Source organism: Mus caroli, unplaced genomic scaffold (genome assembly GCF_978045245.1).
Source record: "Mus caroli unplaced genomic scaffold, Mus_caroli_1 scaffold_11, whole genome shotgun sequence".
Lineage (NCBI taxonomy): Eukaryota > Metazoa > Chordata > Mammalia > Rodentia > Muridae > Mus > Mus caroli.
Window position 1 is genome coordinate 121,844,285 of NW_028227266.1, and position 17,436 is coordinate 121,861,720.

Here is a 17,436-nt window from a genome sequence, read left to right on the forward strand (position 1 = left end):
GGCACAGGGGCCACATAAACTCTTGAATTATTAAAGTGTTAGTATATGTTCTGCTCAAATAAGCACTTACTTTGTTTTTTGAGACGCACCTCACTTTGTCACCCTGGCTGGTCTAGAACTCACTCCACAGAGCGGTGGGTCTTGATCTTCCTCCTGCCTTTGTCTTTGTTTCCCATGTGCTGGGGTTACAGGTTACTACACCTGGCTTAGAAAGGTATTTTTAGCCAGGCCATGCCTTCATCCAATGCAGGGTTTTACTAATGAGAAAGACACAGCAGAGGCTCAGGAAGTAGAACTGTTTGAAAGGATGACAAGGACTAGGAGATGTGGCTTTACTGGAGGAAGTGTGTTAGTGGGGGTGTGCTTTGAGGTTTCAGAAGCTCAGTCAGGCTCTCCCTTTTTCCCTCCAATGGCCCCGCTCCTCCTCAGTCCCCACACCCCACTCCACCCTGATTGTGGATCAGGATATAGCTCTGAGGTATATCCTTCTCCAGCATCAGGCCAGTCTTGCTGCCATGCTTCCTGCCCTGATGGCAGTGGACCAAGCTGAAACTGTGAGCAAGCCCCTAATTATATGCCTTCTTTTATAAGAGCTGTCATGTCATCTCTTCTCAGCAACAGAACAGTGACTAAGACAGATCTATTTATGAAATCCTCTGGAAGCCTTTAATGTTAGATTTTGAAATAAACAACATCAGAAAATTCTACAAATGTAGTTCTAAGAAAGAAGGACAAAGAAGAAATATAACAATCTCAGTTTTGTTTAAAAATGCAATATACATATATACATACCCATAGGAGGGAGACAATAAAAAGTGTTAGCAGTAGTGAATGTCTGGCATTTCCAAACAAAGGGGCAGGAATGGGTAGGTTTACTTTATGAAATCGCTCCCTGTATTTCTAAGTTCTTCTGCAATGAACATGTAGTATACAGTGTCACTTGGAGATGGAGCAAAAGAAGTATTTTTAAAAACAGGAAACCAAGTCCACAATATTCATATTTACTCATTTTCATCTTCACTGTCAAAAGAAAGGAGACTGCTATTTTTTATTTGTTTTTGTGAGTTCTTTCTAACTGAACTTTGCTTATTTCCATCATCTTCATTGTTTTTCTTCTTTTTGGAAGTTGCTGTTAAACCTGAACACTTTTCATCTGAGGAACGCTTAACTGGTTTTCGATAAACTATTCTTCCATCAGCAGGAGGTGGTTCTTCATCTGTGACAAAAAAGATAAATTGAATCATTTTTTTCTCTTTATTTTGCTGATAACAAAGAGTCTATTGACAAGAAAATCTTATTCTGTACTTAATGATGTCCTTGAATCAATTCGGTCTGGTCTTCTCTATTGCTTTTAGTTATACCCCACCCAGCACATGCAGGCACTCAATAAAAACTCACTAAAGTTTTTCATAATACTTAGTCCCTATCTGATTACAGTGAAGATGAAGAGGCCTGAACTTAGGCCTCATGTATGCTCTACTATTGAGCTGTATTTCCAGCTCATAAGGTTGTATTTTTGAATTGTTTGGAACCACAGTATTTTTCCATAAAACAATGCAATAGATGTTCAGGAATAATACAAGTATTATACAAAGCTGGGCTTGGTGGTGCACGCCTTTAATCCCAGCACTCAGCAGGCGGAGGCAAGCGGATTTCTGAGTCTGAGGCCAGCCTGGTCTACAAAGTGAGTTCCAGGACAGCCAGGGCTACACAGAGAAACCCTGTCTCGAAAAACCAAAAAAAAACAAAAACAAAAACAAACCCCCAAAAACCAAGTACTATACATAACACAGTATACCTCAGGCACTAATTAATTAATTACACAGATCTCTATTGACTGGTTGGCCTATTTTAGCAACAGGATACTTTATACATTGCACTAAGGTCAGTCTACTTATTTTCTATTTCACTGAAGGGACGCTTGAGGCACAGAGGTGAAATCACTTGTTCAAGGTTATACATCTGGTACAAAAGCTAATGCTTGAACCAAAGGCTTTCTTCAAACCATTCTATTCAATTAAAAAAAAATCAGATTATTTTAGGATATACCTGCTTTGGCAGCCTTTATTTCTGCTTTAATTTTCATGACCTCTTCAGCTGTTAGGTCTCCCTTTTTTAATACCACTACTTGAGGCTGTTCATCTTCTTTGTCACTGTGATTGTCATCTTCATCTGGGAGCTGAGGCTGGATTTTCTACAGAAAATGTTTGATAATCTTTAACCAAACACTGCCATTGTGAGCAACTGTAATTTTTAAAGTGAAGTGGGCTGGGCAGTGGTGGTGTATACCTTTAATCCCAGCACTCAGGAGGCAGAGGCAGACCAATCTCTGTGAGTTTGAGGCCAGCCTGGTCTACAGAGTGATTTCCAGGCCAGCCAAGACTACAAAGAGAAACCCTGTCTTGATAACAAAACAAACAAACAAAACTAGAACAAAAGCAAAATGGGTAATGATCCTTGAAATGAATAGAAAATAAAATTTTAATTAAAAATAAACTCTTATTTTTACTATACCAGAAAACAGAAACTGGGAAACTTCTCCAGTGGGATTCATTTCTATCTAGACTATTGAAGGCAGTGCCACATCATCTTGCTTCCTCTTTTCTAATCAATATTTTTCATCCCTGTCTTGTCTGGATTTGATAAAACAACAACAACAACAAAAACCAACAAAACATCAACAACCTGACCTCACCATCCAAGCCACGAAAGTACAGAAAATAACAGGTAAATTATATTTTCCCCTACCTCTGCTCATTTAATATACTAACAGCTTCAGTTTTGTAGATATCTTTGTTTGTTTTTCAAGACAGGGTTTCTCTGTTTGCCTTCATTGCCCTGCAACTCCATTTGTAGATCAGGCTGGTCTGGAAGTCAGAGATTTGCCTGCTTCATTCTGAGTTCTAGGATTCAAAGACATGTACCGCCACTGCCCAGCAGATACCTTATTAGCTGCTATTCAAGAACACACAAATAGTTATATAAAAGGTTTTGTACATAAACAATACTGTACATAATTGTTTAACTTTTGAAATTTATCAAACTTGTTTAACTTTTGAAATTTACCAAACAGAAACCTAGTACTCACTGTTCAAATGGTAACAATTATACTTTGTCAGCTAAGTCAGAACATTCCTACTTTTTAACTAAGAAAGGTTTTGCATAAATACTTTGAGATAAATACAGAATTACCTCATTTTTCAAGCTACTGTCTAATATTTAATTTTGGGCAGTCATCTTATGTGGAATACCCTGCATGACTTGGCCTTTGCCCACTACTATATTTTATCCCATGTAACTTTCACAGCTTCTAAGAGTCTAGACAATTAACTAAGTTTGAGTACTCAACTGTCCATTATGTCCGTCTTTGTTTCTCAAACTGTGTCTAGGAAGCCCCAGGCCATCTTTTACATAGCTAGCCCTCAAAACTAAAGAATCCCTAGATGCGCTTTGGAAGATAACTGCATGTCCTCTTGTTTGACCTGTGCATAGCTTTTCGGCAGCAAGAACGCATTGTGTTTTCAATGTTACCTTCATTAGACAACCCCCTTTGAGAAGTACTGTTTCATTTCCCTATCTTGAGACACACAGCTTGGAAAACAGCAGGGGTTCTACTAGTCCTGGATGATTCCCTCAAAGACTCCAGATTCGAGTCGTTTAATCAAATGGCTTCGGTCTCCTTATCTGAAAAAGGGGACGACGCTGTCAATCACCTTGCTCAGGTAAAGTGAGATCCGCAAGTAAGAAAGGACAGAAAAGCTGTCCAGACTAGCAACTAGGGCTAGGTCGTTTTCAAGAACAGCACTCTGCAAGTAAGAATTCCTGGATCCGAGAGGCCAGGCCTGGGGTCCGGCTGGTCGCAAGTGAGGGACCTGTCAGTTACTTCGGCACCGAGGAGCCTTAAGTAGGGTGGAGATAGAGGGTCTGACTCGGGGCGACTCCCGCGGGCTCACCTTGGTCTCTACAGTGGGCCCCTCCTTGTAGCCGACTCTCTCTTTGAAGCGGGACAGGAAGGCGGGCTCTGCGGGCCGCACATAGGACACTTGGTTCCGCTTACTCATGGTGGTTCTCGTTCTGACCAACAATAAATAGCACTCGCCAGACTTGGCAGGGTACAAAGTGTTTGTCGCCTGCGCGGACTTCTGACGTAGACCGTGTTCGTGATGCCATCCGACCACGCCCAGGAGGCGTGGCCCGTGGAGGCGCCAAATTCAAATCTGCGGCCATCTTGGAGGGAGGATTCTGGCGGTCCTGGCGTAAGCGAATCTCGGACGGGGTCGCCATGGCCCCCGGCTGCAAATGTAAGTTGCGAGCCTGCCTGGTGAACTCATCGCCGCTGGCAGATGCCGGTGCTACGGGGCGTCACCTCTTAGGGCGCCCCGCGAGGGCGACGACGGCACACGCGGTGGGAACCTGAGTTCCTCACGGAGCGCGGGCGCCCCGCCTCGGCCACCTTACACCCTTGCGCTCTTCTTTGTGCCTGGGACCCTGCTGTTTCCTGGCTGGCTTCTGGTGTCCTGAGGGCGGCCCTTGCGCTGCACTTGATGCTTGATTACATATTTCTGCCTTTCTTGAAGGGAAGGGATTTGTGTTCCCTTCGGTGGCCTACCCTCAGAGGAGGGAACTTTAAAGCGAATTGCAACGGTCCCTTTACAACAGTTCCCATTCCTCATCCAAGACTTCATGAGTTCCTGAAACCAGAACTGTATCTTAGTACAGAACCCTATAGATAATGTGCTGTGTAAACTAAGTGTACTAAGATTAGCTAATACTAAAATGCCTCAATTATAGTAATAGACAGTAATAGTTATTTGAAAGTAGTCTTTGCCTCAATTATAGTAATAGACAGTAATAGTTATTTGAAAGTAGTCTTTGACATAGTGTCTTATTATACCCCTCTTTACTTTTATCCTGTGAGATTCTACGGTGTCTACCTGCTGAGAGAAATTCTGTAGACAGTATGACAGTTAGTATCCAAAAGTCACTTGAACACAAGCATTGTGATATAGCCAGTTGATTTAATAACAAACGGCTGAGACTGTTAGGAGAGTAGTGTTTATAGTGTGCATAAGTACCTGGCTAAAAAGAGTTGTGTAGCATGACGCTTTATATTGAGACCTTGTTTAAAAAAAAAAAGGCTTAGAAATTGTTTCATTCTGAATTTTCTATTTAGTTGTTTTATATTGTGGTTGATGGCTGAGGAAAAAACAAAAAAAAGAAGTGCAGATTATGAGTAGACTAATATATATATTAATCTGTTTTTGTCACAAAGAGATTGATTTAATCCCCCACTTCCAATGTATATGAGTGCCACCTCTTATATTGCCTAATACTATAAATTACCTTTCTTAAATTATTTTTAATTATTGGTGTGTATGTTAGTGCACATGCATGTGTATATGTGTGCACAGCTGCGAGTGTAGTTTGTGTGTAGATTGCTTGTGTGGGTGAAGATGGCTGGAGTGGTTGGATACGCTAGAGCTAGCATTATGAGTGGTTGTGAGCTTCTGAATATGGGTGCTGGCATGTGTTTTTTTTTTCTTTGTTTTTAGGCTGATTATAAGATTTGAGAATAAAATGAGATGCTTGAGAAAATTGTGAAATTATACATTTGAAATTTACAATAGTGTTCATGTTTGTAGCTCTTTGTCAATTGTTACTGTTTCCTGATGAGTTGTTTTAGTAACCCTTTAAGTCTATCACACCATTATCTGAACAACTCTGTGTGATCTTTTCCTCTATATAAAGTAGCCTTTTTCCTCTACCTCTTCAGAAGTAAGAGAATTTAAGCGTACAAACTAGTACATGATGGAGCTTAAATTCTTTTTAAAATCTAGGTTAGTCTTAAGGTTTCTATGAAGCCAGACAGGGCCTGGAGCTTCTGATCCTCCAGATTTCACCTCCCAAGTGCTAGGACAGCGGTAGCCTTGTAGCCAGTAACTCCTTCAGCCTCAGCCAGTATTCACCGATTTATCTATTCTTTAGCTTTATCTATTCTTGAAGCTCATGAGCATGGTACATATATTCTTTTTCTTGTTGTAGTAACTGTCGTGATACTTTGTGCCTGTGGGCATCCATGATAGATAGCAGCAGCTATCACTGCTGTTTAGTGTTGTACTAGGTAAGCATGTTACAATTTGTTCTCCTTTTGATTGCCCTTTAGTTCTCTCTTTTTTTTTTTGAACTTGGGTTTCTAAGTTGAATTATCATGAATAAAACACCTGTGAATAGCGTTTAACATGTTTCTAGGCAGACACAAAAATGACCTAAAAAATGAAAAAGATGTACAGTGAATGTATACAGAGGATTTCCTTGTAAAGTCACAACTTTATGAGAGCCTCATAATAAGACTTTATACTTTAACCTTGGGTCAACAGATAGTATAGTGAGATGGCTGATGGTAGGAAATAAGAATTCCAGAATGCCTATGTTCAAGTCCTAGCATTTCTCAATACATCTTTTCAGGTTTCAGTTAGGAATTGTACCAGAGCTGCCTACTTCTCTGAAGTTTGTTTGCTTGTTTGTTTGTTTGTTTTTTAAGACAAAATCTCTGTGCATAGTCCCTGACATCCTGGTACTTGGTTTATAAAGCAGACTGATCTCTAACTCTGAGATCCTCCTTCCTCTGCCTCTGAGGTGGTCAGTTTCAAGCCATGCAACACAGGCCTCTTCCCTGAAACTCTTCATTGTTAGGGTGGAGGGTTAAACGTTTTCTTTTGTGACTCTTTGTAACTCAACAAAAACATGTACACACATGCCTATTTGTTGGGGTAACATGTTTTGTATACTGTGAAGGCGTGTTCTGTCTCTCCTTTCCTGCCTAGCTATAGGACATCATCAGCTCTTTATTAAAACCAAACAGAGAATGCCTTAGGTTAAGTGAGGAAGGACAGAGACACACCTTTCACAGCATACAAAAACATTATCCCAACATCTCCCCCTTTAACATCCGATCACTTAAGGAGGTCTCTGTAGATCCAGAGTGTGTTCTCTTCCTGCACTTCTCCAGTTTTTGTCCCACGGAATCTAGCTGCATTTACTTTCCCAAACTCTGAACCATTCTCCTCAGCTCAGCCAGATAAGCAAGCTCTCTGTGGACTCTCCACCTTTACTGTGGCTTGTGATCCAAGGGCTCACTCTCAGAATCACTTTACTTTGTTGTCTGTTGTCCAGTGTTGAGGACTTGTTGCATATTTTTGGTCCAGTTTCCTAGTTACTTAAGTAAATCCAGTCTTTGCTACTCCATCATGGCTGACTGACAATTGATTGAAATCAATTTGAAATTGAAATAAAATAGAAACCAAATTGAAATTGATTGAACACCTTCTGTTCATAAGGACAAGCAACAAGATGAGCTGAGAGTTCAGCTGTCATAACACGAAACTGATATATATATATATACATATATATATACATATATATATACATATATACATGTATATATGTAAACTGTCTCTTTGTCACCAACATTTGGGAGGACTGTGAAAGGTGCTGTAGGGCTGTGGGGTGGGGTGGTTTGGTAGGCTTGTTTGTTTTCTACTTCACAGGTGTTGGTTTAAGGTGTACGTGGAAGTACAATCTCCAGAAATCAAGTTCTGTGATAACATTTTGCTTTTAATTTTTGTGTGAGCAGAACAGAATCCTTATTGTCCTAGTCTCGATCATCAGAGATTTTGTGTGCTTACTATGAATCAGGTACTTTAGGTATGCTTTATAAAGCAGAAGAATAATACTTATTATGATAGCCAAGAAAGGGCACTGAGAGAGATACTGTGCATGAGGTGGGGTAGCAGAGAGGCTGGCAGTTTGTGTCTGTGGGCTCCACATCTGCTCATCAGTACACAGGAAACATTCAGGGCAAAATACATCCATCTGTATAGAATATGTACAGAATTGTTTTCTAGTCATTCTCTAAATAGTACAACTGAGTACTTGGTAACATTTATACCATATTAGGTATTATAAGTAATCTGGAGATCACTTTGTAGACCAGGCTGGCCTCGAACTCAGAAATCTGCCTGCCTTTGCCTCCTGAGTGCTGGAATTAAAGGTGTGCGCCACCACTGCCCAGCTTTGGAGATCTTTTAACATATACAAGAGGATGTTTATGGAATGACAACCATTTTAAACATCCACAGATTTGTTTGGTATCTGGAGTCATGAAGTAAATCTGTTGCTAACAAAAGATTATATATGCTGTTACATAGTGTGGTTGTGGAATGCCTTATTTAGAAGATAATATTTGAGGGCTGGAAAGATGGCTTTATTTGATTAAAACACTTTACCACCTAGCCTGATTACCTGAGTTCCATGCCCAGGACCCACATGGTAGAAGAAAAGAATGGACTCCTGTCACTTGTCCTCTGATCCTCTCTATACACACAAAATAAATAAATCGGTAGATAAATAGATAAGAATTAGAGAAAGATTTAATAGATTAAATGTTTAAAAATTGTGTTTTGTCTTTATAGTGTATGTTTATCTCTGTGTTGGAATGACTTGCTCACCTGTCTGACTGGATTTCAGTCTCCTCAGTAGATGCTTCTTTGTTTGCTCTTTGCCTTCGGAAGGTTTTGTAGAGGTGTTATCCCCCCCCCCCCCCCTGCCTGGTTCATCAGTTTCCAGGCTGTGGTCATACTGTCCATCTCTAACCTATTTATTTTGCCCCTCTTTTTGCCTGCTAGGTTAACAGGTTGACATTTGATGGGGCTAGGGCAGTAAAGGGAGACTTGTAATAACCCACATAAAAAAATAATTGTTTATTCTCTGGTGGTGGCAGTGGATTTTGAACCTAGAATCAAGTATTTACTGAAAGATTGTTTATTAAGAGTGAGGAAGAATGGAGTTGTGGTGGGACCAGTCCTGGTGGGTCTTTTTTCTTGTTTGGTTCTTGAGACATTGGAAGGGGAAGAGCATCGGCAGGGGTAAGACTTGGTCTTGCAAGATATTTAGGGTTGCTGTATAATAATGAAACATTTTCCTATCTTAAATCTAAGTCAGTCATTTAGCTGTGGTAGCTATCCTGCCAGTCTGAGTTCCTCTGACAAGAGAATCAGTTTAGCACCTCATCCTAAAACAGCAGGAGATTAAGTAAAGTAGTCTTTGATCTATCTCTGAAGGAATTTTGAGGTTCTAACTTTCAGCCTGCTAATTGAAGTCCCAGGAAGAAAAAGGGACAGTTTGAAAAGTGATTTTGGAGAGAGCTCAGCGGTTAAGAGCACTGACTGCTCTTCCAGAGGTCCTGAGTTCAATTCCCAGCAGCCACATGTGGTTCACAACCACCTGTAATAGGATCTGATGCCTTCTTCTGGTATATCCGAAGGCAGCTACAGTGTGTGTGTGTGTGTGTGTGTGTGTGAAAAGCAAAGAAAAGAAAGTGATTTTAGCAATTATTTCTAAGTTGTAAAAAATTTCCTATGGCCGGACATGGTGGTACACGCTTTAATACCAACCAGTACTTGGGAAGCAGAGGCAGGCTAATTTCTGAGTTCAAGGCCAGCCTGGTCTACAGAGTGAGTTGTAGGACAGCCAGGGCTACACAGAGAAACCCTGTCTCGAAAAAACGAAACAAAAAGCAATTCCTATACAAGCTCTCTAAGAAAAGGGGGGAAAGGGCTTGTAACAAAAAGGGGGATGTGGGTCTAAGAAAAAAGGGCATAAGTGGAATCTAAGAAAAGCAGGTTGAGGAGAATGCAAGAAGAGAGGGATAGGGAGTGTGTGAGCTCTCTTCTCTTTGTCCTCAGTACTTACACATCTATTAGAATACATGATCACATGGTAAAAACATCATAAGTTTACACATAAATTCATATCATAAATCAAATAAGTTTACAACAGAGACTGCTTATATGCATATCCATTAGGAGTAATTATCTGGCTAAACATTCATCACTTGTCACAAGCTTTACAGGTTCATGGAGAGTTAAAAAATCCTAATTTATGTGACCAAGGTATTAGTGAATTTTGTATAGATAAACCCAGTCAATATTTTATCTTCTGTTCTAGCACATATGGTAAATTGTTAGTTCCCTTTTAATGACCTTTGGTTAATGGTTTTACAACCTCTTGGAGTGCTCTAAGTTGCAGAACACCTGCTTACTATCTCAGAAGCAAATATCTCATGGCACTAGAGACTGGTAGAGTTCTCATTGCAGTTTTGACATTAGAAAGGACTTAATAACAGTGTTATTAAAAGAGTTTAATAATGCTATAAATTTAGGAATTCTTACAGGACCATCATTAAGGATTAAGAAATCTATTTTTCTACCTAGCATCACTCACTACAAGACAGTACATCTTTGTTCTGCAGAGATCTGCTCAAATGGATGGGCTGATATGTAGTGATTGCTGTATATGCTTAATATTAACAGGAAAGGCATATTAATAGCAGGAATCTTTCCTAAAATGAATTTCTCCTTGGCTTTGCCTACCAGAACAAAATCCATCATAGATTACAATCCAAAGCAGACCATCTCAGGAAGATCACCTGCTAGTTTCTAGCTTCTCTTATGACGGCTCCTGACAGTTGTTTTTAGTACTAGAGCAACAGCTCTGACAGATCTAATGGGCTAATGTTGGCTACCAGTCTCTAGAGTGCCAACTGAATAGACATGTGATAGTAAAACCTAAGAAAGATTATTCAATATGACCTCACAGGACCTCAGACAGGTCTGGTGACGAGATCTCAAGTTCCAGTTTGCAGTCCTAACATTAAGTTTAGTTTCCCTTTCATTAGAGGGTGACAGATACTTATAACAAAGTAAGATCTGGTTCCATCCATTGGCCTATCACTGTCTGGGTTCTGGCCTGTCCTATAGGGTGTTCTGACCACAGAATTCTGGAGTCTCTTTGGATGGTCTTCCCTTTTTCCGGCATGCCTCGACCCTTAGAAAAATTTTAAGATTTTAGAGGATGGAGGGGAAGAGAGAGACCATTGTTTCAGTAATCTGATAGCAGAAGTGTCTATGATTATAGAATAAGACTGGATTCTGTGGTTTTAGGCCTGAGAAAAGAAAGATAGAGTTGTCATTTGCTGAAATGAAGCAGTGTTACTGGGCACTTATGTCTATACCCTCTGCCTCAGTCTTTCTGCCTTCCAAAAGAAATTAGAGACTAGAAATTGGTAAGAGATACTGATATATTTACAATTTGGCCAAGGTATGTATTGTAAAAGAGGGAATCTAATTTCCTTCACATTGTGCCTTTGGCGGTATTGAGATTTATAGCTATGAGATCCAGATGGCAAGATATGCAGATTCAGCTGGGAGATAGTTTCATGGGTCCTTTCCTTGTTGAGTGGATGGGACCTCAGGTTTCTCCCATTGTCTGGATTCCCACTTTCACGGGATGTCTCCATTTTCACATTGTAAAGATAGCACAGGTGTCTAGGATTGAGAAGACTTCTGTCCTATAGCTCCAGCTATTCTGTCTCAGCATGGACTCATGGGGTCATGGGGTCATGCTTATAGCAGCACATTTGCAATGGGAAAGAGAACTCAGTTTTGGATACATTAAGTTTGAAACATTGCCTACCTAACCTCAATATGGAGGTTATCAAGTACGTAGTTTTAATCCCAGGATTCTGGAGGCAGACAGGTGAATTTCTGTTAATTTGTGGACAATTAGAGCTATCAAGACCCTGTTTAATTAATGAATCAACTTGGAAATCATCAGTATGTACCTAGCATTTAAACTTGTGAGACCAAATATTGTCACTAATATAATGGGCTGAGGTAGAATGGGGAGGCCTAGAAGTGAGTGTCAGGCATCTGAGAATGTTGAGGAGCAGTGTAAGCAACTAAAGGCATGATTTCCATTATGAAGCTCTTTTTCCTTTGTTGGTCACCTGGCCTAGGACTAGAAGTTTTATAGTAGTTGAAGGGGAAGTGACTTGTCTTGGGCTATTTGTGTAGGGTTCATATTGGAAGAGGTGAGTAGTAATCTCACTGTCTTAGGAACGAGGAAACTTTACAATATAAGTAATTTTTCTTAGGACTGGCCATTTGTTCAAGTACAGTGTTAGTCATGAGCTGACTCTAGATGTCTATGTAAGTTATGGTAAGTTACTGCAGTCAGCTCCAAAGACTTGTGGCCTAATTGCTGTGGTGAGTGTTTTTGCATTTATCTTTGTCCTTTTATCCTTATAGATCCCGTATCTTTTTTTTTTTCCTAGCTGAGTTACGGAATGTGACAAATTCTCATTCTAACCAGCCAAGGTAAGAAAACGTCTTGCCGATGAGCATGGAAAAATTAGGATATAGTCTTTCTTTTTTCTTTCTTTCTTTCTTTCTTTCTTTCTTTCTTTCTTTCTTTCAAGATTTATTTATTTATACATGTGACTACACTGTCACTATCTTTAGAAACACCAGAAGAGGGCATCAGATCCCATTACAGATGATTGTGAACACCCCACCCCACCCCATGTGAACACCCCACCCCACCCCACCCCCCGCCCATGTGGTTTCTGGGAATTGAACTCAGAACCTCTGGAAGAGCAATCAGTGCTATTAACTGCTGAACCATTTTAGCATGTATTCAAACAGCTGAAAGTAGAGGAAAATTGCATGCTTCCCCCGTACCGTCCCAATTCCCAGTGACTTACAAAGTCAATTGCAAAGACTTGTTAGTACTAGAAAGAGGGAAATGATAGAAAGCAGTGTGTGGAGCTTCTTGAAATAACTATCTTTGATCTTATTTAAGGTAAAGGTTTGTAGTGATATCTCCTGGGAAATAAATCTGTAAAGGTTGTGAGCTTTGTGACGATTTTAAAGGGGTAAATTTTAGTAGAGTAGGTCTAGTATTTGGACTCATTATAGAAATTTACAGGCAAGTTGAGATTCTGGTGATTTTCCACTTCTTTCCCCAAAAACTTACCTGTTACTTTTGTTTTGGTCCTTAGTAATGAAGGTGACGCTATCAAAGTTTTTGTGCGAATTCGTCCTGCTGAAGAGGGCGCCAGATCAGCGGATGGAGAGCAGAGCTTTTGCTTATCTGTGCTCTCCCAGACCACTCTCCGGCTACACTCCAACCCAGACCCCAAGACCTTTGTATTTGATTATGTTGCAGGCATGGACACCACTCAGGTACTTGGCACTGGAAACTTGGCCTTTCATTTGAAATATATAATGTAGGGGTTCAATTTGTCACTTTTTAGTTTGGCAGATTTCAGATAAGAAAGCTATAAAACATTCCATAAATTTTTTTTTGAAAGAGTCTGTATTTTATTACTGGACAAACACCCTAATTTAAGACATGAGCAAGTCTCCAGGTTAAAAATGTTGAAATCTGTCTAGTAGGACTGGTTGATGACTACTCAGTATAAATTCTCAGTCTTGCACTGTGTGAATCCTTACAGACCCAGCTTCGTTCTCCTCCAGTGTCTTCTCTTAGAGTTGTACCTGATTTTGTTACCAGTTTTCATCCGGATCCACTGAGGAATAGGACGATTTTGCTTCTGTTTCTTGGCCAGGAATCGCTTGATTCTAAAAGTCTTGTGAGAAGCCAATCTGGTGTAGTGCGTACGATGGCGGAGGAAAGGAGAAGAACCCATAAATATTTTTAATCTAATTCTTTTAGCAGTTGTCTTTGTTCCTCAAACTTTGTCCCAGAATCATACAGGCTTGCTTTGTGTTTTCTTCTATTCACACCAATGAAGATAAATGAAGACTTCAGCAGTATTTAAACAATCACTTTCTAGTTTAGGGACTTAAGAAGACTATGACTATGGGTCAGTGAAGACGATTCAGTGGGAAAAGTCACTTGCTGCATAGGTCTTACTCTGAGTACAAACCCCAGAACCCACATAAAGGTTGGAGGAGAAAACATATTCCCAAAAGTTGTCTTCTGACCTCTACATCTGTGCCTGCCCCCATACATACACAATTTTAAAAAAGATTACTATTATGGAAGTAACTCCTTTCTAATTAAGGCCAGTTAAATTAAGATCTAATACCACTATCTAACAGAACTTTCTGAATTGGTGGAAATACTTAGTATTTGACCCACTTCAGTAGCCTCTGGCCACTTGGTAATTTAAATTTAAACTAATTAAAACTAAATAAAGTTTAAATTTCAGTTCCTTGGGTCCATTAGCCACATAAGGTGCTTAAGTATTTGGAATATGGCTAATATATTGAATGAACAAAGTTACATAGTCACATGTTGTTAATGGCTACTGGATCAGACAGCATAAGTCTTTAATTTTTTTCCTTTGTAATAGGAGGGTCTTATGTATCCCAGACTATCCTGCATTACATTGTGTAGCCAAAGATGACCTCAGACTTCTGATCTGCTTGCCTCCAACATGAGTGCCTAGATTACAGGCATTTACCATAATGCCTGATATATGCCATTCTGGAGATTGAATCCAGGGCTTTGTGTACTAGGAAGCACTAGCAATCACTCTGCTAAATGAAGTCCATCCCCAGCCCCTCACAAGTCTTTACTATACACATGAGATTTGTTTGTTTCATAAAATTTTTAGATCTGTTTTCTTTTCAGCTAGAAAATTGCTAGTCAATAGAAATATAAAATGAGCTACACTTATCATTTAAAAATATCTTTTTTGTTGGTTTGTTTAGTTGGTTGGTTGGTTTTTTTGAGACAGAGTTTCTCTGTGTGTAGTCCTAGCTATCCTGGAACTCACTCTGTAAACCAGGTTGTCCTTGAACTCAGAGATCCTCCTGCCTCTGCCTCCTAATTCCTGGGATTAAAGATGTGTGCTAACCACCACCCAGCTGAAACTGGATTCTTAGGGTTGCTGGAAATGACAATGGCAAAATATACTCAAGGAGAATTTAGTAAGCGGTCCCTTCCTTCCACTCTGTTCTATCAAGATCCCAGCCTTATTCAAGGTGGACCTTCCCCATTCAGTTGCATATATACATCCCATTCCTTTCTGAAAGACAGGCATGGTAGCCTGTGTCGGTAAGCCCAGCACTTAGAAGCCAAAGGCAGACGGATCGATGACAGCCTCAGCTACATAACCAGTTCCAGGAATACAAGATTCCAAAACCTAAAGTATCGTAATAGACATAGTGGCAGAAAAAAGAAACCAGTAAAATTAATTATGGTCATAGATATTATTTAACTCAGTGTGTGCAGAATACCACTTTAATATGTAATTAGTATAAACTATTATTAAGACCTTTTCCATTCTTGTTAATTCAGTCTTCCAGATCTCCTATATAATTTACACTTATACAATATGCCTATTTCAACTTGTAATCTAAATTGGCCTCTCAATAGCCACATGTAGCTTATGGACATTGTAGGTTTAAGAATTCTTTTGTTGTTGATAAACTGTGTCTATAAGTAAAAATAAAATAAAAATACTTTCAGTACAAACTAGTGACAAAATAAGTGAAGAAAATATAGAGCTGTGGAGTTTATGCTAACAGTGAATAATATTTGTATATAATATATAGAGTCTGTCTGAAATTCAGATGAATGCATTTAAATTTTTTCTTTTAGTTTTTCTTCCCCCCCCCCCCCCCCCCCCCCCGAGACAGGGTTTCTCTGTGTAGCCCTGGCTATTCTGGAACTCCGTTTGTAGACCAGGCTTGCCTCCCAAGTGCTGGGATTAAAGGTGTGTACCATCACACCTGGCTAGATTTATTTTATATGTATTGAGTGTTTTGCCTACATGTATGCTTATATATGCAATGTGAATGCCTGGTGTCCTTGGAAGACAGAAGAAAGTGTCAGATGCTCTGGAACTGGAGTTATGGATGGTGGTAAATCACCATGTGCATTCTGGGAATCAAACACAGGTCCTATACAAGAGCAATGAGTGCTCTTAATCACTACACTAACTTTCCAGCCCCATGTGCATTAAAAAAATCATTTTATTTCTTATGTATATGAGTGTTTTGCTTGTATATATGGCTTGTGCACCACATGTATACCTGGTACCTTCTAAGGCTAGGAGAGGGTGTCAGATCCTCTTAACTTAGAACTAGAGTTACGGGCTGGTGGCATGACTCATCGGGTAAGAGTACCCGACTGCTCTTCTAAAGGTCCTGAGTTCAAAATCCCAGCAACCACATGGTGGCTCACAACCATCTGTAATGAGATCTGACGCCCTCTTCTGGAGTGTCTGAAGACAGCTACAGTGTACTTACATGTAATAAATAAATACATCTTTAAAAAAAAAGAACTAGAGTTACAGACACAATTATGAGTCTGCTATATGGGTTCCAAGATTCAAACTAGGGTCCTCTGGAAGAAGAGCAGCCAGAGGTGCTCCTAACCACTGAGCTTCGTCTCTAATCATCTGCCTGCATTTTTTTGTTTTTTCCTGAGGCGGAAAAGTTACTATGTAACTCTTGCTATCTAGGAACTTATGTAGTCCAGGCTGGTCTTGAACTCCTGCCTGCCTCTGCCTTCCAAGTGCTGGGGTTAAAGACATTTATTCCCACTATGCCCTGCTTTCTTTCCTTTCCTTTCCTTTCCTTTCCTTTCCTTTCCTTTCCTTTCCTTTCCTTTCCTTTCCTTTTCTTTTCTTTTCTTTTCTTTTCTTTTCTTTTCTTTTCTTTTCTTTTCTGATAATTTTTTTTTTTTACTAAAAAAATTAAAATGACTTGGAGATAGCATAGTCATTAAAGTATTAAGGATCCTCTTTCAATCCCTAGATCCTGTGTGTAAACAAAGCCAGATTTGGTGGCCTACACTTGTGACCCCAATGGTGGGAAGGCAGAGACAGGGATCACTGGGACTCACTGGTCAGCCTGCCTAGTCTACTTGTTGAGTATACTTCCTCTCAAAATCAAAACAAGTAAAAACAAAAAAACTACCCTGGATAGCATCTGAGGAACAATAGCCAAGGTGTCATTTGCACAAGTCCCCTACATATGCACACATATCTATCTATCTATAGTATATCTGTATCTGTAGATAGATAGATATCCCCAAAGAAGTGAAATATACCTGTAAACAATATCAACACTTTAGAAATAGTGAAACTGTCATATTATAGAAATTGATAAGGTTAAAACAATAAGGGTGACATTATTATTAGGTTTCTCAGGTGCTGTCAAGTGGTCAGGTTTGTGACCATTCCCTGGTCATGTTGCTCCAAAGCAATAGACATGCTTAAATCTATGATTATGTTGGAGATTATTTGACCTCATGATATTTGTAATTTTACCTTTATCATCATATGTGGTTTAGCCATTTTCCTAAAGTAGATGCAACCTTTAAGCAGTCATAGGTCTTAAAGTCTAAGCACTTAGTTTTTATGATATGAGGTATAGGTTAGAAGTATTTTTATTTAATATGTTTGGTGTTTATATTTGTAGGAGTCTGTATTCTCAACAGTGGCTAAAAGCATTGTGGAATCATGCATGAGCGGTTATAATGGGACCATCTTTGCATAGTAAGTTGTTAACTATCTCTATATAAAAGTATGACAGTACTTGTATTAGTTCCTATTTGTTG

At 39.6% G+C, this 17,436-nt stretch overlaps 3 protein-coding genes across 4 annotated transcripts in view; 1 reads left to right on the forward strand and 2 right to left on the reverse strand.

Moving 5' to 3' along the window:
* Nucleotides 1-639: 639 nt before the first annotated feature.
* On the reverse strand, nucleotides 640-4,081 carry Kiaa1143 (KIAA1143 ortholog). The gene is made up of 3 exons (XM_021172789.2): nucleotides 3,954-4,081; nucleotides 2,050-2,194; nucleotides 640-1,216 (listed from the first exon to the last, which is right to left on the reverse strand). Exons 1-3 carry the CDS (start codon nucleotides 4,059-4,061, stop codon nucleotides 1,002-1,004), a joined length of 468 nt encoding a protein of 155 aa, XP_021028448.1. The 5' UTR covers nucleotides 4,062-4,081; the 3' UTR covers nucleotides 640-1,001.
* Nucleotides 4,082-4,233: 152 nt separating this feature from the next.
* The window catches only part of Kif15 (kinesin family member 15), a 68,182-nt gene continuing 54,979 nt past the window's right edge, over nucleotides 4,234-17,436 (forward strand). For both annotated transcript variants that reach the window (XM_085828218.1, XM_021172839.3), the window contains exons 1-4: nucleotides 4,234-4,301; nucleotides 12,173-12,215; nucleotides 12,899-13,082; nucleotides 17,298-17,374. In XM_085828218.1, coding sequence (XP_085684344.1) covers nucleotides 4,283-4,301; nucleotides 12,173-12,215; nucleotides 12,899-13,082; nucleotides 17,298-17,374 — 323 coding nt within the window. In that variant the 5' untranslated portion in view covers nucleotides 4,234-4,282. The remainder of the gene's footprint in view (nucleotides 4,302-12,172; nucleotides 12,216-12,898; nucleotides 13,083-17,297; nucleotides 17,375-17,436) is intronic.
* Nucleotides 13,344-13,549, reverse strand: LOC110301393 (large ribosomal subunit protein eL39-like). The gene has a single exon (XM_021171857.3). The coding sequence runs from the start codon at nucleotides 13,547-13,549 to the stop codon at nucleotides 13,349-13,351; it is 201 nt and encodes a 66-aa protein (XP_021027516.1). The 3' UTR covers nucleotides 13,344-13,348.